The sequence below is a fragment of the Marmota marmota genome, unplaced genomic scaffold (genome assembly GCF_001458135.2).
Source record: "Marmota marmota marmota unplaced genomic scaffold, marMar, whole genome shotgun sequence".
Lineage (NCBI taxonomy): Eukaryota > Metazoa > Chordata > Mammalia > Rodentia > Sciuridae > Marmota > Marmota marmota.
The window spans coordinates 5,960,831-5,986,153 of NW_025999842.1; the positions used below are offsets into that span (position 1 = coordinate 5,960,831).

A 25,323-nucleotide genomic window follows, 5' to 3' on the forward strand; every position below is an offset into this window, starting at 1 on the left:
ATTTTCTTTTCAAAAACTCTAGAGTCTATAGAGACTAAATATTTTTTCTAAGTGAGGGCACATCATGTCATTTCTCAAGGTAGAACTTGAATAAGGGGTTAAGCTAGATCAGTGTTAGGTTGAAGCTTTAGTTCATTCCTCATACTTCTTAAAGAGCAAGGCCTATTTTGTTTGTAATACAGGATCAGGACTCTATTTCTCATATATGCTTTAAAATAAGTTTATTTACTTCCTTAGAAATTTCAATTCTGTTCATTGAATCTGTTTGATTTGGTAATTTGGGGGCCACAGAAAGACAATATATCTCAGTTTCTCTTCTAGCACTGGGACCAGGTGACTTGTGTCTTAGCCATTTAGGTAGAATGTAAGTAAAAATGACTTGTCCATAAAACCTCCTGGATTAATCCCCCATGCTTTCTTGTCCTTTTGGTAACTTTGGAGGCCACATGATAAAGAAAGATGGTGGCATTAAAAATCATAATGCCCTTTCTCCCAACTGATTGCATTAGATAAAGATGTAAGCAAGCATTCTGCTTTTATGGCGTGAGTCTCAATATGCTGGCATTAGAACAATAGCCTAGCCTCATCTATATAGAACCATATTGAATTTATGGAGTATTTCTAGGGAGAAATAACACATTTATATTAAAACATTACAATTAAGAGTACAGTCTCACCATTATTCATGTCTTTTATATCTTTTTAAAGAATTTAATTTCTTCATTAGAAGATTGTGCTAATTCAATTCTATTATTATTATAATTTCACTTGCCTATAATATCTAGTTGATTACTATAGGCAGAAAGGAATCTGGAGGATTATTACAGTTGATTTTTGTAAAATGGCTTTATATATTACAAACTTGAATTCTCTTATTAACTTAATGTTGGTAATAATACTTGTATATGTGATATCATCTGCAGAAATGACATATTATCTCTTTCCTGCCAATTTCTTAGAGCTGTTTTTTTTCTTTCTCAGTGTTTTGTTTATTAACTTATCTTAAACAGTAAACTAATAGTAGTTTTTGTTTTTGTTTTCCCCAATCATCCAATTTGGCTATCTGATCTTTATAAAAATTTTATATCTATGTTTATAAACAAAATGCCTCTATAATTTCCTTGGTATCAGTTCTTCATGTGGTTATGCTTTCTTCTGCCTTGGAATATTTGTATATGCTTATATCCTCTGCCTGAAATACCTCTCCCTTCCAGCACCACACATGTGTATACATAACTAACTTGGCTACTCAACCTGGCTGGTTCCAACTTCTTATCCTTCAGGTTACTTCCCTGAAAATGGAAACTCTACTAAAAATTCTTAATTAATTTTATTGTTCTGGGCCTATGCTTCCTTCTTAATTTGTATGGCTAGTTCATGAAGAGGAGCTGCCACAAATTTCTTTTTATATCTTCTTTACTGAGGCATTATTTACCAAAAAATTTTCAGTAAACATTTTTCCATGGATTTAAGCTTCACTTCTCTTATGAAAACACAGTATTATTACAGCTATTGATATATAATTATCTCTTCTAGATCTTCACAGTTCAATATGGAAGTCACTAGCCAGATGTGGCTATGGAGCACTTGCGGCTACTCTGAACAGAATTAAAATATATGTATGAAATATGTGCTAGGTTTTTAAAACAGTATGAACCAAATAAAGTAAAAGTCTCAATAATTTTTATATTAAGTAGATGTTAAATGATATTTCAGATATATTGGTTTAAATAAAATATATTACATGAATTTCACCTGCTTCCTTCTTTTATAAACCTACTAGAAATTTTCAAAACACATATGGGACAGTGTTATTTCTAGACTGTGGCATTGTAAAAGGAGAAAAGACACAGGCCATAAAGAAAGATAGATGGGTTTAGAGCATACCTTCTTTGCCTATTAGTTACATGGCCTTGGCAAGTTACTTAAAATATCATCTTCATAAGGAACTGTGGGATTACATTAAATAAGACAATTTATGTGTAACACTTGACACCTAGTAACAACCTGATGCTTGTTTTCTTATCTTTCCCTAAGAACAAGAAAAGAGACCACTTATCAGAGTAGCCAGAATTATGACTACATATGCCTTAAGTGAATAAAGTTCATACTAGAACATACAGTTATCAGAATATTTAAAAAATTCATAATATTTTGTCATATGACTCCCAAGACCCATCATTGTTATTTTAAAGTATAACCATATTTTAAGGAAAATATCATTTTATAATTTTATTCATTCACTTTTTCTTGGTTTAATAAATCTTTGCATAGGTAAATACATTTAGTTAGAGCTATATAACAACAAGGAAACAAACAAGAAATAAGTGTTATGAATCTTTTCCAAATAACTGTGTTACAGAAACCCTTAACTAAATGTTACCACAAGAAAGTCCCTGGTCTATTCCACTCACACCCGAAACAATATGTATAACCTTCAGCTTTCAATAATAGCATTTCATAGTGCAGTCTATCTTTAACATCCTATATTCTATAAATCATTACTTCAAAAACAGAAAATTCTCTAGATGATTCTATAAATAAATAACAAATGTTATTGCACCTGAGCTTAAGAATTCAAAAATGTTTCCATTAGTTCAATCATTAATTTCTAAAGTAAATTAATACAATCTGGGGATATAACTATTCTTTATCATAGTCTGGTTTTTATAATTAAAATATTTTAGTAACTGATAGAAATATAGAAATATTATTTCAAACACTGTGGACATAATTATAAAAATTTCTCCAAACTCCAGAGAAATTTTGAACTTATACACTGAGCTCTTAGTTACCTGAGTTAATCAATGGAACATTCAAGCAGATCACTCAAGTAGACACCCAGCTTGTTAGGGAATCAGCGCCTTGCTCCTGATTAATCAGATCATTGTCTTAAGAACTGGGCTTAAGAAGTCCCTATCAAGGATCTTGACTCTGTTTTTAGCTGTTTTCACTCATCAGGTATGCTGAACTGAAGGTACAAACCTCTGGACAGGCAGTCCATAAGGCCCTTAGCCACAGTTGAAGGACAGGGCATTTTTTCGGTGGAGAAATAAAAATACTCTTGAGAAGGTTTCTGACTGTGAACCAAGGTAATAAGCACTTTACTCTATAAGACATAGCAATGGAAAAAACAATATTAAAATCTAAGGCTGCACAGGTTTTGTAAACAGCAATGATCTTTCTTAGAAATGTCAGATTCTGTTACACAAAAAGAACAAATACAACTCTGAGGGTCTCCTTCCATTTCCATGCAATTTCCCTTCTCTCTCCCTTTCCCTCCCACCTCTCTTCAAAAGTACATACAAGAGGAAGTGAGGGAAAGGGAAAAATAATACAAGGGGGACAAATGAATGTCAGTAGAGGGGGCAGAGAGAGAAGAGGGGAGGGGAGGGGAGGGGAGGNATCTCAAAGAAAAAAAAAAAAAAAAAAAAGAACAAATACAATGTAGGACTGGAATAAGTACACCTGACAAGTTGTTTTTCTCCAGGTAACAAAGTAGTGTTATTTATGTTTAGCAAAAGTTCAGTTATGCCTAAATTCACTTCTATCTTTATTTTTTAAAAGAAGGAATTAACATAATGGTCAACAAAAGAATTATGAGTTTTAATGCTGATCATATCAATATTACTAATTTTGGTCTTCCCATTAGTTTCTTATATAAAAATGAGTTTCTCAGTAGTAGGTACAATGGCTTTTAAAGAGAATTTGGACAAAATAATTAAGATTGAAACTATAAATAACCAGAAGGTAAATGAAGGAAAATTGTGTAGTGTGAAGTTTGTCCTAACTTATATTAATATTCTATAAATTTTAATGGTTAAAGTAAAATTATCTTAATCTAATCATGTTATGAATCATCCTAAAAGATACTAATATTTAAAAATTATAAAAGACTTCAAGATCTCAATAATGAAGTTAATGTTGGCTAAATTATGCTACTAGTTAGTTTTGGTCTGTATTTTCTGGACCTCTTCAGGCCAAGTATAACAATCAGGTAAAATCTGGTCATAATCAGTACTATACATCTGAGAACAGACAAATGCTTCTTTGTTTTGTGGTTCAGGATAAACTGTGGCTGTCTTTTCTTCATATGCATCGTTCACAATCTAAAATAAGAACAGAATTTTAGTTGTTTTAATTAATAAAACAATTTTAATTGTTTTAATTAATAAAAGGTGATGGTGAATATATATAACAGAAGTTTTTACCCATTTCAAAAATTATCTTATAATTTATATTGTTCTGTTTCCAAGAAGATTGTTAGAGTAAAAGTTCATATAAACAAAGAAGATATAAATGAAAACAATTATAAATAATGTAGCAAGAGGGGGAAAATAATACCAGCAACTTTTCATAAGAGTATGAACAGTGAAGGTTTATTTTTGATTATCTCAAGATTTCTTAGAGAAGCCAGTGTTAAAAGTCTTGACATGACCTGACTGATAATTAACTTTAACTAAATATCTGAATATTACTGGTAAGCTTCAACTTGAATACATTGAATTTTTAAGAATCTCTACTCTGACCATAGCCTCCTACAAAATCTCTGTATTTATCCCAGGGTCTTCCGATCCTCTTAACCTAATAATCTGCAACCCATAATCAGGGTCAGTTCTCCTTGCCAGGGTCATAGAATCTCATCTCCATGACATGTTTTACAAGTACCAGTCTAGACCTTCTTCCATGGACCCCTCAATTCTGGCCTTCTCCTTTTGTGGCTGTCCATCAGAGAACTACACCTGAGTTTTCTGTGGTGTGATACATTTCCTAACCTTACTTAGGCACATCTGGCTGCATATAACAGTACTTTCAATCATTTTTAAATAACCTCCTCACAGTTTCTAAAAGATAATTCCAAACTTCCCCCATCTTCCAAGTCTCCAATTGATTCTCATCACTCTAGAGAGAACTCCAACATTCAGAGAAAACAATCCCAAGCTCCGTTTCACCAACACAAACTATCTCCTCTATACCTTTATACATTCTCTTTTCTTCTACTTTAAGAAAAAAAATGGATTTTTCTTGTCCAAATTAATCATTCCATTTATACAATGTAACTCATACCAGTTCTAAAACACAGTCACAGAGGAGTTGTTTGTATGATAGACTTATTTGGATAAGTCTGATTCTGAAGAATATTAAAATTAAGTATCTCTTCTCAATGTAAAATTTTGCACTTATGAAAAATTATGGTTATAAAAACTACTGAACTGTGAAGAAATTTCTATGAAAAAGCAGGAAACAAAAGCATGTATGCACCATAATTGTAAAGATGGTAAAAAAGAAAGCAAACAAAAAGACTAGAAATACATGCAAATAATAAAATAATGCTTATGGTAGAAAAACAGAATACTGGTTATTTGACTTTTCTCTAATTTCAAAGTACCTACACTATTGTATTATTACTTCTTTTTATACAGACTTAATAATTCACCACAAAATTCAAACACTTTAAGCATACAATGAAAATACTTTTATAAATGCAATAAGCTGTGCAATCATTAGCACCTCCGGGTTTAGAAAATTTCCATCACCCCAGTATAATCCCTGTGCCTGTTTGTAATGCATTTTACTTCTGTAATAAAATATACTGTCTTGTTGCTGACACAGAGTATGTGGACAATCATCTCCTCTCAGCTCCCAGGCATCCTACAATAATGCTCCTCTCTCGATGAAACCTTCGCTCTCACCTTCTTGTCAATGCCAGACTCTCTGGAAGTGTCTGTGATTCATTGCTTTACTAGTTCTCCTGCCTTCACAACCTCTTTTACTACTAAAACTGCCTCTGTGAAAGTCTCTGATAACTTCTCAAGGACCAAATAAAAGTCTCATCTGTTCTGCTCTCCAGTATTTGGTTCTATTTGATTCTAACCACAACTTGAAAACATCTCTTCTCTAAATTTTGACATTCTGATACATTTTGAGTTTCTTTTAAAAATCCTGACCACTTCTCGTCTTAACTGGCTTCTTTCTTCTGTCTTCTAGACATAATAATAAACTATCTTCTATCTTCCTTTCCTTTCTATACTTGATCTGACAATTACAATCACACCTACAGCTTCACCATTATAAAGATGGTAAAAAAGAAAGCAAACAAAAAGACTAGAAACACATGCAAATAATAAAATAATGCTTATGGTAGAAAAATAAAATATTGTTTATTCGACTTTTCTCTAATTTCAAAGTACCTATACTATGGTATTACTACTTTTTATACAGAAGACTCCAGATCTTTCTATCTAGCTTCTCTTTTAAGTCTCAGTCACTTTCATTTACTTGTTAGCACTGTATGTTTGAATGTGCCACTGATACCTCACACATGCAGTCCACTCACATCATCCTCCTTCATGTTTGGTTCTTTATTCTGATTTTCCAATTTCTATCTATGCACTATTCTTCATTATCTTAGTATACAACCTGCATTTTTTTGTCCCTTGTTTTTTTTTATATGTTCTCCTCTAATCATACATTAGCTCCTTTTCATTTAAATTGTCAAAATGAAAACATGCTATTCATATATTAGTTCAAACAAGTTAAAAACTAGAAGGTACACAATATTAGAAATATATGAGCATATTCTTTCATAAATAACCAAAGAGATTATTATCTAATGTTCTTTGAAGGATTTTGATTTTTGAAGACTACCTTTAATCAACAAGATAAAAAATAACATATGAACCAATGAATATTAAATGGTATCATATAGATAAATTTGCTAATAGCTTTAAAACTAGTGATTCTTAATCTAGGAACAATTTGGTTCCCAGGGAACACTTAGAATTGCCTGGCAACATTTTTAATTGTCAACTCTACAGATGGAACTGACATCTAGTGGGCAGTTGACACAAATGCTGCTAAACTAATACAACTACATTGCAAAAAAGGTCAATTTCTCAATTTTATTATAGAAAAATAACCCCATCTTTAGATTTTTCCTTCAATCCTCCAACAGCTCATCTGCCTAACCCAACAGCTTTTGAGTTCTTTGCCCTTATGGCTTTTCCCTCTTGCCACTATTATTAGTTACGGTCTTCATCTTTTTTTTGAAAAGTGCAGATTTTTTTTCTTTCTTTTTTTTTTTTTTGTGTGTGTGTGTGTGTCAGGGGAGTAGTGGGGATTGAACTCAGGGACACTCAACCACTGAGCCACATCCCCAGGCGTATTTTGTATTTTATTTAGAGACAGAGTCTCACTGAGTTGCTCAGCACCTTGCTTTTGCTGAGGCTGACTTTGAATTCTTAATCCTCCTGACTCAGCCTCCAGAGCTGCTGGGACTAAAGGTGTGCACCACCATGCCCCATGAAAATTGCAGGTCATTAATCAGATGATTTTCTAATTATCGGAATGACTTTTGCTTAATAGCAGGCAGAGATCAATGTTAATATTAGAATCTTCATTTTTTAAGGTGCCATAGAGACATGGATGTAGCAGGTGGTTCCAGGATTAAATGACACTCTATCATGTCTGTGATAATTTGTTAATTATTGTAAGTGTGATACAGAAGAGGATAACTAAAATACAGTGAAATGTGAGGCACCAAACTAAAAGGAAAAACCTAATGAGTTATTTAAATTATGGAAGGGTAATAAACAAAAGAGAAAATGATCCATCCTAATTCTACCACTTCTTTGTAAATCTAAAAGGTAGCTATTAAATTCTATCTAGTCACTATGCCTCATTTCCCTAACTTATAAGATATAAACTGATACAGAAAAACATTTCAAGGAAGCATGTTAGTATATTTTTAATATTTAAAAATATGTATTCAATAAGAGAAGGAAATAAAAATACTGAGAATTGAACAAGAATGGTTTTACCTTTACGGCAATTTTTAGTGAAACATCTCTGATGGTATTCAAAGGAGGATAAAGCCGACCCTCTTCCAAGTGTTTATCTGACACTTGCTGAGATATAACCTATAAGAAGAAAAGGAAAAAAGTAGAACAATGTTTATACTTCATATCATACAATGTGGTAGTTATACAGATAACCTAAGTGCATGGCCACACAGACTGGCCATTTGTAGAAACCAATCACATTATGATCATCTCACTTCATCTACCATTTTATTAGTGGAAGAACTGAACCCAAGAGAGATGTACTAATTATTGGGAATCATAAAAATGAGAATTCAGGTTTTCTCTTAGTCTAATTCCTTTTCACTGTACCATGAAATACTTGACACTTTCCAATTGAAACACTAGGGGAACAGGAGGAAGGAAAAGTTAAGAAATATGAGTAGTAATGGAATAGGACCCTGGAAGTTCAGGAGAGCAGTATTACATGATGACTCATACTGTTACTCCCCGCTTACACAGCCCCCTGCGGGAGGTAAGGCAAGAGGCTGAGAAAGCTATTTCAGAGTCACATTATCAATAGGATTTCAATTTTACCCAGATTCTGATTACCCAATCACTAACTGGCCTCAGCATCTGCGATTCCCAAACCATTCCCTAGGTCTAAATCAAACAGTGTTGAACTATTTAATGAACCCTACGTTAAGACAGTAAGGTAGGTTCAGCAAAAACAAAATTCACTCTAGCTCTAGGACTTTGGTTAAGTCTCTTCAGGCTGAATATAAATCAGCTTAGACGTGAACCTCATTTCAACAGAAATGTTGATGTAGAGAGGAAGTAAAAATATTTTCTCATCTGCAATATTTTGAATAATTAAACATTTATTTTTGGTGTCATTTCTTAATACTCTTTATTTTTAAATCATGAAATTATTTCTAAAGTATTGTTTTGTTGCCACCTGCAAATAAGTAAGATGTTGAGCAAGTATAATACTACAAACAAATTTAAAAAACAGTTATGCTGAGTGCATTGGCATGTGCCTATATCCCAGCTACTTGGGACGCTGAGGCATGAGGATTACAAGTTTGAGGCCAGCCTGTCAATTTAATAACACCCTGTCTCAAAATAAAAAAAAAAAATTAAAAATGGGCTGAAGTTATAATTCACAGGTAAAATATCCTTGGTTTCAATCTCTAGTACCAAAACAACAAATAAATAAAAATAAAAAGGGCTGGGATTACAGATCACTGGTAGAGCATCCCTAGTTTTAATCCCCCAGAACCATAAAAAAAGTTAATATCCTGAGAGATTTGTAATTTAATGAGGTAACAGGGTACTAAAAGAGAGAATATTGAAATGAGCCTAGAGGTGAAATATGAGTGTTAAGAAAGAGCCATGATAGAGGGCTTCATAGTGGAGGCAGGCTCGAGGCTAGAATCCAATGAAAACTGCAAGTTAGAAAAGCAGGTCAGGGACATTCCAGACGAAGACAATGTCAAATCAAAGGCAGGGATGTATGAGCTAGATCAAGGAACACAAGTGCCCTAAGCTGGGGCAGCAGAGGTTCTGTATAGAGAAATACGGATTGGAGTGTTTTCAATGTCAAATAAGGAATTTGGGTTAAATCCTGTGGGTTACTGGGGACTTCTGACCAAGGGCATTTATACAGAGCAGGGTGGGTGGAGAAACCATATATATTACACAAAACACTATAATCTATAATTACAGTATTGATCATAATTTTATAATAAACTCATCATTTAACTCATAATTTCTTGCCTTTTAACATGGCATTGAATAACTTGGTGACCAGAGTCCCAAACTTTAGGACAGAGAGAAATTAAGAGTTCCACACTCTCAGGAAATCACCAAACATGTGGGGTCTGCCATTTCCCCTAGAGCCTGAGAGGAGGTAGAATCAGCCCTGCCAACCCCACAGCAACAGCTGTCACTTCCCAGGAAGAGAAGATGGTGAGGGTCCTGCAGAGCTGAAGAAGGATCTTCTAAACTCTCAAATATGTGTTCCATGAGAGCCAGATTTGAGCCCTGCCACAGAGGACCTGATGGCCAAAATACAGAAAAGTTAGTAAAAGAGCCTTTCCCATAACTTTTTCCATAACTTCCTTCCTATCTCCAACACATTGGANTTCCCTAAAGACCTAAAAAGAGCATGCTACAGGGACACTGCTACATCGATGTTCATAGCAGCACAATTCACAATAGCAAGACTGTGCCTCCAACCTAGATGCCCTTCAATAGATGAATGGATAAAAAAAATGTGGCATTTATACACAATGGAGTATTACTCTGCATTAAAAAATGACAAAATCATAGAATTTACAGGGAAATGGATGGCATTAGAGCAGATTATGCTAAGTGAAGCTAGCCAATCCCTAAAAAACAAATGCCAAATGTCTTCTTTGATATAAGGAGAGTAACTAAGATCAGAGTAGGGTCGAAGAGCATGAGAAGAAGATTAACATTAAATAGGGATGAGAGATGGGAGGGAAAGGGAGAGAGAAGGGAAATTGCATGGAAATGGAAGGAGACCCTCAGAGTTATACAAAAGTAGATACAAGAGGAAGTGAGGGGAAAGGGAAAAATAATACAAGGGGGACAAATGCATGTCAGTAGAGGGGGCAGAGAGAGAAGAGGCGAGGGGAGGGAAGGGGAGGGGGGATAGTAGAGGATAGGAAAGGCAGCAGAACACAATAGACACTAGTATGGCAATATGTAAATCAATGGATGTGTAACTGATGTGATTCTGCAATCTGTATTTGGGGTAAAAATGGGAGCTCATAACCCACTTGAATCAAAGTGTGAAATATGATATATCAAGAATTATGTAATGTTTTGAACAGCCAACAATAAAAAATTAAAAAAAAATAAAAAAAAATAAAAACAGTTCCTAATTCATGGGATCAAATGAAGTAAATTCCAGTAAAGAATTTACCACAATGTCTGTCAAAGTTCAGTGCTCAATGAATCTTGGCTATTTAGTTAAACAAACAAACAAAAAAATAGGTAGCCAGAATGGCAAAAGAGAAGTAAAATAGCTTTGGGGTCAGATCTAGCTCTACACTACATTAGCTCATTAGTGTATGACTTGGGAGCAAGTTCTATAACCAATTAACTTTAAAATTTTTCAGCTATTTATGTGACTTTTTTTAAGGCCAGAACCATCTGTATTTGTTATAATAAATTATCTTAAACATTGTAACTTAAAATAATACAAATTGATTCTCTGGATGTCTAAATAAGTCTAAATAAGTCCTATTGGGCTATGATGCTTTAAGACAAATCCATTCCTTGCCTTCTCTATCTTCTAGAGGCTGTCATTTCTTGCTTCAAGGCCCCAAATCTATGTGACATATTTTTATGGTTTAGATGTGTCTGCCAAGAGCTCACGTGTGAGATGAAAGGAAAGCGAGGCACCAGAAGACAGGCGAACGAGAAATGAAAGATGGAGACCAGGCAGAGATACACAAGAGAGCTGACAAATAAAGACTCATCTCTCCATAGAGAGAGGCTTGGGGTTCAGGACTTTTATGGGGCAGGCTCAGGGATTAGAGTAGGCTCAGGGATTAGAGCCAGCGGGGAGTCATAATGCAGATGGTTAAGGGTGGAGTTGGTCTGAGGGACTGGTGAGCCTTGGGCAGGAAAGTGAAAATTTTTTTTAAATGGGGCTGTCACTTAAGATGGCTGTCCTGAAGCTAAGCAAGGACCTTACCTAAGACAATGCAATAATGTTTGGAGGAGAAAAGATTGCGCTATATCCTTAACATAATCAACATAATTAATCCCTGGTGGTATTAACTGAGTGGTAACTGGAGGCAGGTGGGGTGTGGTTGGAGAAAGTGGTTCATTAGGTTGTGGGGGCTGTGGAGTTTATATTTGTATCTAGAAAGTGAATTCTCTCTCTCTCTCTCTCTCTCTGCTTCCTGATCATCATGTAAACTGTTTCCCTCTGCCACACTCTTCCACCATGCTGTCCTGCCTCACCTTGAGCCCCGAGGAATGGAGCCTGCTGTCTTTGGATTGAGACCTTTGAAATCCTGAGCCCTCAAATAAACTTTTCCTCCTTTAAAATTGTGCTGATTGGGCCTTTCGGTCACAGAAACGAAAAAGCTGACTAAAATGTATATACCTTGAATCTGTCACCACTGCCATATTGCTAGTGCTTGACGTCATTTCTTTTTTTCCTCTAGAATACTTCTCAAATGTCAAAAAGACTGGGGACAGTCAGAAGATGATTGAGTAAAGAAGAATCATAAATGAATTCTTGTTCTCCATGAATGCCTGTCACACAGAGAGGGAGCCAAGAAACTGTGGAAGAGAAATAAGTAGCAAATAGGTAACAAGGGGGAATCTCAGTAAAATATAAGAATTCTGGGAATACTGTGATTTGGACAGGTTTAAATGTGTCCTCTGAAGTCACATATTGGAAACTTGGTCCTTTGTGTGGTGATAATGCTATGCAACCTTATGAGATAGGGCCTGCTGGTCACACTACTGTGAGCATGTCATTCAAAAGGACTGCATGGGAGCCCAGTTTCTTTCTAGTTTCCTATTTTGCAATGTGAGCTCTTTCTCTGGTACACGCTCCATCACCCATGATAGGGCCCTCACCAGATCCTGCACCATGCTGTATGGACTTTCAGCCTCCAAACTATAAGACAAATAATCCTTTCTCTTCTTCCCTATCTTCTCCCTTTCCCTAAAGTTAGCTTTAGAAAATCAGGTATTTCATTTCTAGTAACACAATTGAATTCATACAGGGGGTAGGAGGGAGAAGAGAGAACACAAGAACACTTGAGTCTTGTTCTCACCTACTGATTCATTCATTCAAAAACTATTTGCTGCCGTGGATGGCTCTATCTCTCAAAATAATCTTTCTCAATTTCATTCTGACAATGTTATAGCAGCTGGATTTGAAGGTTCCTCCAGATGCTATTGTCCATAGTGATTATCTCAGGCATCCTATGGACAGATATCAGAAAGAGGTCAAACAAGGGTTGGGTAAGGAAAGGTGACCAAGGTTTGTGTCCTAGGTTAGAACAGAGAGAGAGAAATCTATTCCCAAGCTGTGCCACAGACTACATAGGGCCAGTACTGCTGACTTAGGGTGCACTGTGTGTTCTCATCATGGTTCAGAAGACTGTCTCCAATGCTAGGAAAGCTAAAAATCTCTTTATAATATGAAAATGTCCATAAATAACCTTTAATATTGGTGCCAACCCAGAGATTTCTAATTTCATGTGATATAAAATTAGTATTTTTGACTATAATTTTAACAGTTATTAAATCTGGGATTGCCAAACCAAAAAATACACCTAGATATTTTATGTTTATTTTATAAATTATAAAATATACTATAGACAAAAAGGACTTTCTTCCTTTTTTGGCCATCTGGCAGTAAGTGGTATTCATTTTTGCTAAGCTATATGACTAGTTCAATTTAATCCAACCCAACAGTATTTATTGTTTCTGCTTTGTGTTCCACATTGTGCTAGATGCTACTAGAGTTCTTAAAGTAGTTTATGGAAGAATTTCTATCTTTAAAGAAAATAATCTATAATTTAGTGATAGAGGCAACACTTAATCTTTTTGAAATATGAAGCTCTCAAGAGCATAACACAACCAAGAATAAAATTCAATGTTAGTGTGTTTAATAAGAACAACCATGACAAGAAAGAGCAAGATGAGATAGATTTGTCAGAAAAAGGATTCAAGAATGAAGTTAAACATAAGCAGTATCCTGAATGTGAGACTGGATGGAGAATAATTCTTGGGGCTTTCCAGCAGGAGAGATGAAAGGTAAAGCAGCAGGAAGGATGAAAGGTAAAACATACCAAAGTATGTTTATGTAGTGTGCCTGAAGGCTATGGGATGGAAGAGAAGAAAAGAATGTCAGGTTTCTAAACTTTGGTAGTTACCTGGAAAGGAGATGTTACTATTAGAAACATGGATGTTGAGGGTGAGGGAAAGCATTAAATATGGTTTTCAAAATGTTTGAAGGCACAGCTGGGCATGTCTGGGGAATTATCTAGCAGGGCAACTGGAGTTCCGGTAAAAAGGTGGGAATAGAGATACACAGAATAGGCACTATTAGAATACAGACAATGGAAACAAATGATGAGATCTTTGAAAGCACGTGGAAAAAAGTGGGACAAGAAAATGAATGCTAAAAAAAAAAGAGAAATGTGTCAAAATAGATTGGGTAGAGAGAGGTGATGGGAGGGGAGGGGAGGGGATGGGGGATAGGAAGGGCAGCAGAATAACATAGACACTAGTATTGCCGTATGTGTATACGTGGATGTATAACCAATGTGATCCTGCAACCTGTACACGTGGAAAAATGAGAATTCATACCCCATTTGAATAAAGGTATAATATATCAAGATCATTGTATTGTCATGAGCAACTAATAAAAAAAGAGAGAGACATAACCCATCAATAAATGGACTAGGGAACTGAACAAGACTCTTTACAGAAGAAGAAATACAATTGATCAACAAACATATAAAAAAGACCATCATATTTAGCAATCAGAGAAATGCAAATCAAAGTTATTTCAATATTTTATTTCACTGCAGTTATAGTGGCAATTATCAAGAATACAAGCAATAATATTGTTCATGTGGATGTAGGAGAAAAGCTACATTCATACATTGCTAGTGGCCACATCAATGTAGAGTAGGTCGACTCACACAGTAACTAAACTATGGAACCAACCTAGGTACCCTTCAACAGATGAATGGATAAATAAAATGTGATATATGTGTGTGTGTGTGTGTGTGTGTGTGTGTGCGCGTGTGTGGAATATTACTCAACACTAAAAAGAATAAAATTATGCCACTTGTTGGCAAATGGATGAAATTTGAGAATACCATACTAAGCTAAATAAACCAATGGCAAAGTTAAAAAAATAAAGAAGAAAGAAAACAAATGCTAAGGATATGGGAAAGGTCTTAGTTAAAAAGAGGATGAAAAGAGACAAAGAGAAGGGTGGGACTATAGCTCAGGGGTAGCCTGCATGCCTAACATGGGAAAGGCTCTGGGGTGAATCCCTAGAACCAAACAACAGAAGACAAAGAAAACAACAAATGGGATGTGATTGAGGTAGTAGGAGAAAAAGGAATGTGTGTTGAAGCCTGGGAGAAAATGATGTTGTCAGTGGACCATTAGCTATAATAAGAATAGGACTGCTCACATTGCCATTTTTTTTTTCTTCAAAAATTTTTGGTAGTGATCATTACTCTTCCTAAATAAGAAATTTAAAAAAATTTCATGATATTTGTCACTAGATGGTGCTAGAGTAATTTAGGAAAGAAAACACAGCTACAGAAAGTGAAGGATCAATTTTTTCTTCTGATGTGCATATTCTAGAAGACAATGATTACATTTTTCTTAATGTAAAAACAACTTTAAAATGCTCTCTTAGTAATTAGACATCTACTTGATACATCAGCTATCATGCTTTTAATGCAGTGAAAAAAAAAGATAAGAACAGATCATAATAACTTCTAGACACTGTTCTCACAGAATCAAGCCAGGCTCTAACCCCTGGAATATGCTCCTTTAGTTCTTTTAAAATCTTTTTCTATATTTTTCAATCCTCTTCACAATGGAAAGAATAATGTGTTTTAAGGATAGATGTATATGAGTATTAATCAAGTTTTATTTGGCTCAGTTCAGCTAGTTATACAGTAGTTTAATTTTAAGACAAGAAATTCACAAGTTTCTTATTCACAAATTGCATCCTGTTTGAATCTGAAACATTGTTAATCATCCACAGTTATCATAAGGTCATAGTTTTAGAAATATATAACCAATTACTGCTTAGACTTAGGGCACAAGGGAAACTGATGGAAATATGAAACTCAAGGCTTATTCTGTGCAATGAGTAATAAAGTTCCTCTGTCTCTGATCTAAGAGCATCATGCCTTGACAGTATCTATGAAACTATGACTAACTTGTTAGCTTGCAAGTAAGGTAAAAGCATAGATCTTTCACGGTTCTTGTCAGAATGAGATTCCCTAGTGGACCTGCACCATAATGTTCTGAGAATCTTTCCTGAAGACCCTGACTACAGCTACTTCTCCTATTATTTTAGTGGTTTGATAAATATTTATTTCCCTATTTAAATTTAATTTTGCTTAAATATTAGCATGATTTGCTTTAACCACTATACTATATCAGACTTTTTTAAAAACCTTCAAAATGACTTTATTCAGAAAATTAATAATGAAATATTTATCAGTTAATTTTCATTTGGAAACAATATTTTAATTGTCTCTTTACTTTCATAGAATTTAATGAGAAATGTGTAGATAAAAAGGGGTTCCTTCCACAAAATCAAAATATAATTTATCTAACAGCTGTTGAAGAAGAATATTTTATTAGTGACCCAATATGAACCTGTTACCTACCCACCCCATGCATCTTTGAGAAAGACTTTCTCTAATTCTTTAGACTTTACTACTTCTAGAGAGCAAGCTGAGATGCTAGACAAATAAAATATTAGACAAATGAGGCTGAGCATATTTTATAGCCTTGGCAAACTTAAATAACTTACCTCAGCAGTAGTGAGAAATATCTTATCTGTGATGTGTCTCAGTCCACATGCCACAACCCCAAGAGCAACTCCAGGGAACACATAGGAATTGTTGCCTTGTCCAGGGTATAGGGTCTGTCCATTTGGAAGAGTGACTGGATCAAAAGGACTGCCACTGGCAAAAATTGCACGTCCCTGAAATATAGACACATACCACTAGTTAAAAAGAAGCAGGTTATTTTAAAACAAATAAAACAGAACTGAGAGCCAAAACAGAGAACACTTAGAAAGAAGCCTAACTTTTCATCAACTCACTAGTAAATGTGGGCAAGCTCCTATAATGCTTTTTGAACAGGGGGTTTCTCTATATTACTTTTGTCTCCCAGAGAAAGTCACCCTAAGACTATCACTCTATTCTCTGCATTGGTCCAACTCATAGATCCATCAACCATTTCTACATTTAAGGATTTAAGGACTATTAGGCTTCCAATTACAGACTTTAAAAATAAAAATGACAGAGCCCAGGTGTGGTGGTTCACAACTATAATCCCAGCTACTCAGAAGACAGAGACAAGAGGACTGACCACAAGTTTAAGGACAGCCTTAGCAACTTAGCTTAAAAAAAAAAAAAATTAAAAGGGCTGGGGATGTAACTCAGTGGTTGAGCATCCCTATGTTCAATCTCTAGTATCAAAATAAATAAAGAATAAAGAAAGAGAGGGATGGAGGAAAAGAAGGAAGGAGGAAGGGAGGGAGGGTACACAGGTAGGTTATATTAGAGTATTAGAGAACTGGAAATAACATTTAGCTTAGACCTTAATTTTCAACCTCAAAATGGCTTTCAATGTTTTATGTCTAACAATGTAGAGCATTAGATAACATCATAAGAAAAAGCTAGGCCATTTATTTCTGACATCTAAATTTTAAAACACAACTATATAAATTTGGCTAATTTTACCCATGTGTATCACTGATGAGTCTCTAAATTCTTGAGGCCTATTGAGATATACTAAGACAAAATAATTAATTAAACACTCCTTAATTATGTGTCTTTTATGTGCAAAGCACTATGCCAAATTTGCAAGTGCTTACAGAATTGTTGGATTTTTTACCCTACTCCTTTAAGGATTTAAGGACTATTAGGGAAAGTGAAACAATTCCGCAATCTATAGATGAAATATAAAATAAAATTAGTGAGGATACTGATGCCAACCTAAATAAGAGAAGAAAGTAATGGAGTGGCTCCTTGCCAAAAAAAAAAAAATCATTAATTCTAGTAACAAGCATTTAAAGATCTTTAACATTATTAAAGAAATCAAGACATCAAGTTCTGATTTTTTCAGAGTGGTATACCTTTGTGTTGTGTTTTCCCTCTCTGCTTCAATTTGGATTTTATATCTCAAGTAAGTTTTAAATAGATATGACCCAATCTCTATTTTGTTGTAATGATATTTTCAGATCTTTGAAGAAGACTTTTGCCAACATTATCAGTCAAATATAAATTAGTGAAAACACAGTATAAAATATTATCATTTTTTTCTGAAGCAGTAAAATATTAAAGCATTGAGGACTTCTATCCCAATCTGGCTGGATATCAAGATCGTCACCCAAAGGCTCCACCCATAGCATCAAAACCCAAACCCCGAATTTTGCAAAACAAAAATCAGACTGTAGTTTTATACTATATGCTTAGATATTTGGGAATAGCTAGTTAAGAGCTGTTTTAATAACCATCTAAAACCAAGATTTTTTAAATTCAACTTTTATGTTTAAATCTTAGATACTTTCAAATCACTTGAAGAAAATTATCACTAAAATATTACAAAGTTTATTTTGCTGAAGAGGAGGAGTGATACAAACAAAACTCTAGAAAAGGATAAGAGTTCTCATTCCTCTGATCTGTTCACTTTTCTTTCAAATCATTTTCAATAATTTTTGAAGGTTATATGGTATGCACCTTAGATATCCTAGGCTTCCCTATAATTTGTCAGTTGACTTTTAAGATTTCAGTATACTTTTACTTTACCTTGGTTATTTTATAACACTGCTCTGCAGAACATTCTGCTTTGCTGGTTGGATTACTCAAAGCAAAAATAATAGGCCGTTCATTGAAGGCAGCCATATCCTTGAGAATTTGTTCTGAGAATGCACCACCAATTGCTGCAACTCCTAATGAAGAAATGAGAATCCAATCAGTGGTTAATTCATCCAAGAAGACCATGCCAAAAACTATGAAATATGTTAGGTCACTTTCTAATAGAACCTAAACAAAATATAGAATACCTGCATTAAGGTATAGTGCTAAAAACAGATGCTTGTTAATGCCAACAATCTTTTGGGTTACAAATCAACAATACCTTTAAAATATACAACTGTAAGCCTAATACACTGAAACAACCATGTCAATGTTTATAGCATCACAATTCACATCAGCTGAGCTAAGCACCAACCTAGGTGCCCCTCAATAAATGAATGGATAAAGAAAATGTGGTATATATACACAATGGTGTATTACTCAGCTATAGAGAAGAATGACTTTATGGCATTTGCTGATTAATGGATGGAACTGGAGAATATCATGTTAAGTGAAATAAGCCAATCCCAAAAGACCAAAGGTTGAACTTTTTCCCTGACATGTGGAAGTTAACCCAGAATAAGTGGGAGGGGAGATTAAAGAAGAAAAAAGAATAGAAGATCAGAGGAGTAAACAAAGGGTAATGAAAGGAAAGGGATGGGATAGGGAAAATCAGTGAAGTGAATCTCACCTAACTTCCTATATTCATATATGAATATACCACAGTGAATCTCACTATCATGTACATCCATAAGACACTAATTTTAAAAAAAAGTAAGTAAATAGTAGAAAGACCAACAGAGTAAAGGGAGAGAACTGGGGTGAGAGTGGGGGAGAGGAAGGGAAACTACTAAGGACTGAATTAGAACAAATTATATTCCATGCTTTTATAATTATGACATAGATTATTCTATTTTCATGTATAATTAAAAATATTAATAAAATACATAAATAAATAAATAGCTCAAAAATAGAGCCTGGTATGGTGGGCTATGCCAGCGACTTGGGAGGCTGAGCAGGATGTCAGCAAGCCTGAGGCCAGTTTGGGCAACTTAAAGAGACTTAGTCTCAAAATAAAAAACAAAATGGGCTGAGGATGCAGTTCAGTGCTAGAGCACCCCCAGGTTCAATCTCCAATACCACCACCACACACACATACAAAAATATCCTACAGATATATAACATTTGACCCATAATGTTAAAAGTAGGTGGTAGGGCTCACTGCATCTTGAGTGACAAAAGATCACTCCACCTCAACTGACCAAAAAATCCCACCCATAAACTGGCCTTCTTCACAGCCAGATACTATCTTCTTAAACTAGAAGAAGCAGTATTGACAGCTTAAGGGACTTTCCAACTTCAAAATACGTGCGGAATATTAAGGAACTGTCATTTAGGGGACTCTGATTCACTGTAACTTACTTTACAGCTTTAAGCCCCTGTAAGTTTCACTTAGATATTCATAAACCTTCCAACATGGCAGAACTAGCAAGGGGAATGAAGTCATAGTACTAAAACTCAAGTTTTAAAACCACCCCAAATACATAATACTTGAGGAGGGAGGTTCCCAAACCAGATATAAAAATACCACATGGGAAACCCTAGGCTATTTCCTTTCTTAAAGATGGGCCACTCCCAAGATGTAGGTCTGTATTCACCTCACAGATTGTTTTTGTGCTCTATATATGTAATATGAATTGTAATGCATTCTGCTGTCATATAGATATATCGATCGATCGATAGATAGATCCAATAAAATATTTTCATATTATAAAAAAGATTCCCATATTATCTTTTTAATGTCTACACAATCTGAATTAGAGTCTTTTCCATCCAAGCATGATAATTTTTGTTTTCTTTTTTAAATTTTTCTCCTTTTTATTGGTGCATTGAAATTATACATAACAGTGGAATTTGTTGCAATATATTCATACATGCACACAATAAAACAGTATAATTAGAAAAAAAAAAAGATGGCCCACTTCATGTACTCCTACTTCAGAGCATTACTTCCTTTCTGCTGAATAATCCTTTTATGCTTTTCTAACTGTGTCTCTCAACTGACATCTTTCCAAGGACCCAGGAACCCTCCCTAAGGTAACAATACTCATTGAGTTAGTGGCCTTTCACTTCAAATTTTGATTATAGACATTTGAATCAGGAAATTAACTATGTCCAATATATGTAGTCTTTCTATATGCAATCCTGAGTATATTTCAGTTCATCAGGTGATAAAGCGATTATGTTTTGCACACCAATGTTAACATCATCTCATTCAATTGCAAAATTCAAGTATTGCTCATTGAAAGATTTTTAACAGAAGAATAAAATCATCAGTATAATGGAAATGAAACAGTAAGATTACTGAAAGAATTTTTTGGTCACTATTTAGGATGTGTTCTTTTTCTTTTTAGTTGATCATGGCAGTAGAATGTATTTTGGCAGAATATACATACATAGAGTGTACCTTGTCATATTTAGGATCCTATTCTTATGGTTGTACATGATGTGGAGTTATCCTAGTCATATATACAAATAAAAGCTAGCGAAGTTATGACCAATGAATTCTACTGTCTTTTCTCTTCATTTCCCTTTGTTTAGTCCAATGGATTTCTATTATTTCCCTCCCAAATGTACCCTGCTTTGGATTAGCATCCACAAATCAGAAAGAACATTTAGCCTTTGTTTTTTGGGATTGACTTATTTCACTTGGCATGATACTCTCTAGTTCCATCCATTTACTAGCAAATGTCAAAATTTCATTCTTATTTATGGATGAATAATATTCCATTGTGTATATATACATGTTTTCTCTATCCATTCTTCCTTTGAAGGACATCTAGGTTGTTCCCATAGCTTGGCTATTGGGTGTTGAGCTGCTATAAACATGGATGTGGCTGCATCCCTATAGGATGCCAATTTTAAGTCCTTTGGGTATAGACCAAGGAGTGGGATAACTGGGTCAAATGGTGGTTCCATTCCAAGTTTTCCATAGTGGTTACACCAATTTGCAGTCCCACCAACAATGTATGAGACAGTACCTTTCTCCCCACATTCTCACCAACATTTATTGTTACTTGTATTCTTTATAATGGCCATTCTGACTGTAGTGAGATGGAATCTTAGTGTATTTTTAATTTGCATTTCTCTAATTTCTAGAGATGTTGAAAATTTTTTTCATATTTTTTATTACCATGGAAAGAACATTTTTGAATCAATATTAAAAGCTTAGTAAACTTCCTATCATGGAATAGTAGCTTTAATTGTAATTATCAACAGTGTTTTCAATATTGTCAACTATTTCACAAGAATTTCTAGGAATGGAGTATGATACAAAGAATAACATACACACACAAAATAAGGAATTAAAATTCACAACTTGGAGATTTTTTAAACACATAAAATTTGACCATAGTGAACATCCTACTGTGTACATACACTGTATAAGTACTGTATACTATGAGAAACATAAAGATGTGATCCTTGACTTCCTAACCTCAGCACTAGCAACATTTTGGGCTGAATAATTGCTGGTTGCAGGGGCTGTCCCGTATACTGTAGGATTATTTAGTGGTATCCCTGACCCCTATCCACCATGTCTCAGTAGTCCCATTTTCCTCCTTGAAATCCCCTTCCCAGCTTTGACAACTAAAAACAAATATCTCCAGACTTGCCAAATGTTCCCTGGGCAACAAAATCCTCCCATTTGAGAAGGAACGGCTCTCTGAAGTAATTAAACCTGAAAAAGTGCCAAATATGCCAGGAATTAGCAGGCTGACAGAGTCTGCAAAGGAGCCATGTACTTCAGCTAGGGTAAGCAATACTAGGAAGACAGAACTGAACTTACAGATCTAGGTATCTATGAGGTACTGAGGCTTAAGTGAATATAATTTTGTTTTTGAATTTCAAGGTTAGAATACCCAAAAAAGCTAAATCATGGATGAATAATTGGTAGAAAGAAAACCAATCAGGTTAAAATGAGGCTATCAGAGGTAAAGAGGAGAAAAAGTTTACCTATGAGGGCAGTTGGTTTTATTTTCTGAACAATGGCTTCCAGGTTCTTCATTTCTTCATGTTCATGAGCAAACTTTTCTTTCTCTTGTGTTAAGGAAGCACGACCCTAAATAAAGCAAATGAGAAGAAATGAATCTGCCAAACATGTGAGTCACAGAAATTTCATATTTACTCATATTTTCAAATTTACTCATATTTATGTTTAACGTTTAAACATATTTTAATCCATAGTAAAAAAAAAAACTACAGTTATGGAAATTTTACTTTCTTTATTTAAGCAATTCTTTTTTCTCAACAAAATTCCAGTTTACTATAAGTTACTATAATCTTTTTGTTCAAGTTTTCATCATTGCCCTTAATCTTTTATACACTTGAAAACAGATATTTATAACAACCTCCTCTCCTTTCCTGACTGAGGAACCTATTGCTCTTGGTCTGCTCCCAAGGGCCTACCTTTCTTCCCTAAAATCAACAAGGTGACTCCATATTGAACCCTCTAATGATATGTCATCCTTTAAATACCACAAAACTGAAAACTATAGTCCATCAATGGAACAACCAATATTGAACATGGTCAAGGATCTTGCTTTTAATGTTCTATTAACATATTCCAGTATGTTTTCTTTTAAGAAAATAGCAAAATATTATAACCAATCTTCACCTTTTGTTTTATTATAAATAGAAAGGGGCTAGGGATGTAACTCAGTGACAGTGCACTTGCCTAGCATGAGTATGGCCCTGTGTTCCATCCCCAGTACCACAAAATTAAAACATAAAGGAAGAAACCTAGGATTGGGAGAAAAAAAAACTGTAAGAGTTCTGGATTATTCCTATTGTGTAATAGAAATAGGAAATAATAAACGTAGCTTTAGAGGAAAATATTCCAGCCATTTTTTTTAATTAAAAAAATGCTTGGACTTACCAAAACAATAAACAATCCATGCTGAAAAGAGCATATCCCAGTACAAAACAGAAGAATTAGTTGGTCACAGTGAAGGCTTGCTGAAAGCAGCTGAATAGGTATTCCCAGTCTGAGATAATAGTTCTGGACCATTCAATTACTGACAAACAACATGACAATGAAAGCATATCCAAATTGCTTCTGGTATATAGGTTTATATAAATTTGTCAATGATCTCCATAAAAATGCAAATCTATTCGTTTTCCTCAGATTACCAAACCAAGAAGCAAATATCCACATGAGAAAATAAAACCAGCATACAAGTCTTAAAGATGATTTTGTTAGCATCGATAAAAATCAAGCTGGCATAATATAGGTTGCTGCTAAAAGTAGCATGTAAGTTTAAGAGTGGAGTCTGTTTATAATGAATATAAACCTAAAATTCAATAATGGAAATTAAACTAAAAGATGTTGAAAAATCTGAAAGTGACAAATATAATCCGCACTCTTTTTTTCCCTTAGGTTTTCTTTTATACATTTTTTTTTAGTTGTCAATGGACCTTTATTTTATATATTCATATGTGGTGCTGAGAATTGAACCCAGTGCCTCACACATGCTAGGCAAGTGCTCTACCACTGATCTAGCACCCCAGGCCCTAATCCCTACTTTCTTAATGAAATGATTCAAAATATTTTCCTCAGTGCACTTAGATAATCTAAGACAACAAATTTTTAAATTTTTAAATGTATTTTACAGTGTTGTCTTCATCACTGTTGGTTATAGTCAATAAGTCAATAGTTTATGATAAATATTGCTAGCTAGGGAAATAAATAACAAGTAGCAGAATACATTCTAATAATTAACAGCAAAATATTCATGCTATTTTTTGGTAAGTTTTTATGCTATTCAGTAAAATAAAGAAATACTCCACAATTAAGAAATGCTATCAACAAATGGAGATAAAATATGGGACCAAGACTCAGGAAGCTCTTACACTCATCATATGATTGTGGGCAAGTCCTTAGGTACTTCCCTGGATCTTGGTTTCTCTATCTATAAAATTGTTTGTATTGGTGATGATAACAATGCAAATGAAACAGATTTGTGCTTTCCAGAGCTATATGGGCACCAGCCACCTAGAAAAGAGATTCCTGAACCCAGCTTCCAGGGCTAATTCAATTCTAATTAAATTCCATGTCACTAATATGCCATTATGTAAAAACGTGAGTGTGTAACTGATGTGATTCTGCAATTTGTATTTGGGGTAAAAATGGGAGTTCATAACCCAATTGAGTCAAATGTATGAAAGATGATATATCATGAGCTTTGTAATGTTTTGAACAACCAATAAAAAAAAAAGAAGAAAAAGAAAAAAATAAATAAATAAATTCCATGGTGAGATCCTGGATTCCATGTGTTTGCTTTATTAAAGCTTCCCAAGTGATGAGAATTGATTAGGCAGTTTTGAGAATCACTGTACTTAATGATGTCCCTACCAGATACAATTTTTTAAGTTACATGTTTTCAAAAAAGTATATAATGGCCCATTCTAAAGAAGAAACAGAATAATATACATTGGCAGTTACAGATTTTTAGTAAGTTTTTTGAATTTTCTTTTTGACTGATGACTAAGATATAATTAAAAATATGGAATATAGTTTAAGCCCTCTAAATTACCTATGATGGGAAACAAATCATAAAGACAGATATTATATAAAAAGAGGGGTTGGGGATGTGGCTCAAGTGGTAGCGCACTCGCCTGGCATGTGTGAGGCACTGGGTCCTCAGCACCATACAAAAATAAAATGAAGATATTGTGTCCACCTAAAAAAACTAAAAAAGTAAATATTAAAAAAATTATCAAAAACATCTTGCTTTATTAATCATAGTAATCACTGGTGGCTCCTGGCACCAGACATTCCATCTAATATGAAACCTAAATATCCCACAGCCTCACCTCCAAAAGAAGGTCAGAAA

At 34.4% G+C, this 25,323-nt stretch overlaps 2 protein-coding genes across 4 annotated transcripts in view; both read right to left on the bottom strand.

Moving 5' to 3' along the window:
- The window catches only part of Pgm3 (phosphoglucomutase 3), a 56,500-nt gene extending 47,336 nt beyond the window's left edge, over positions 1 to 9,164 (bottom strand). Inside the window, exon 1 of the mRNA XM_048803207.1 lies at positions 8,845 to 9,164. The gene's annotated coding sequence lies outside the window, so the exon portion shown is untranslated. The remainder of the gene's footprint in view (positions 1 to 8,844) is intronic.
- Me1 (malic enzyme 1) overlaps positions 3,541 to 25,323 on the bottom strand; it is a 156,297-nt gene continuing 134,514 nt past the window's right edge. For all 3 annotated transcript variants that reach the window (XM_048803025.1, XM_015499056.2, XM_048803078.1), the window contains 5 exons: positions 22,445 to 22,550; positions 18,383 to 18,525; positions 16,378 to 16,551; positions 7,821 to 7,919; positions 3,541 to 4,109 (listed from right to left, as the gene is read on the bottom strand). In XM_048803025.1, the coding sequence (XP_048658982.1) occupies positions 3,942 to 4,109; positions 7,821 to 7,919; positions 16,378 to 16,551; positions 18,383 to 18,525; positions 22,445 to 22,550 (690 nt within the window). In that variant the 3' untranslated portion in view covers positions 3,541 to 3,941. The remainder of the gene's footprint in view (positions 4,110 to 7,820; positions 7,920 to 16,377; positions 16,552 to 18,382; positions 18,526 to 22,444; positions 22,551 to 25,323) is intronic.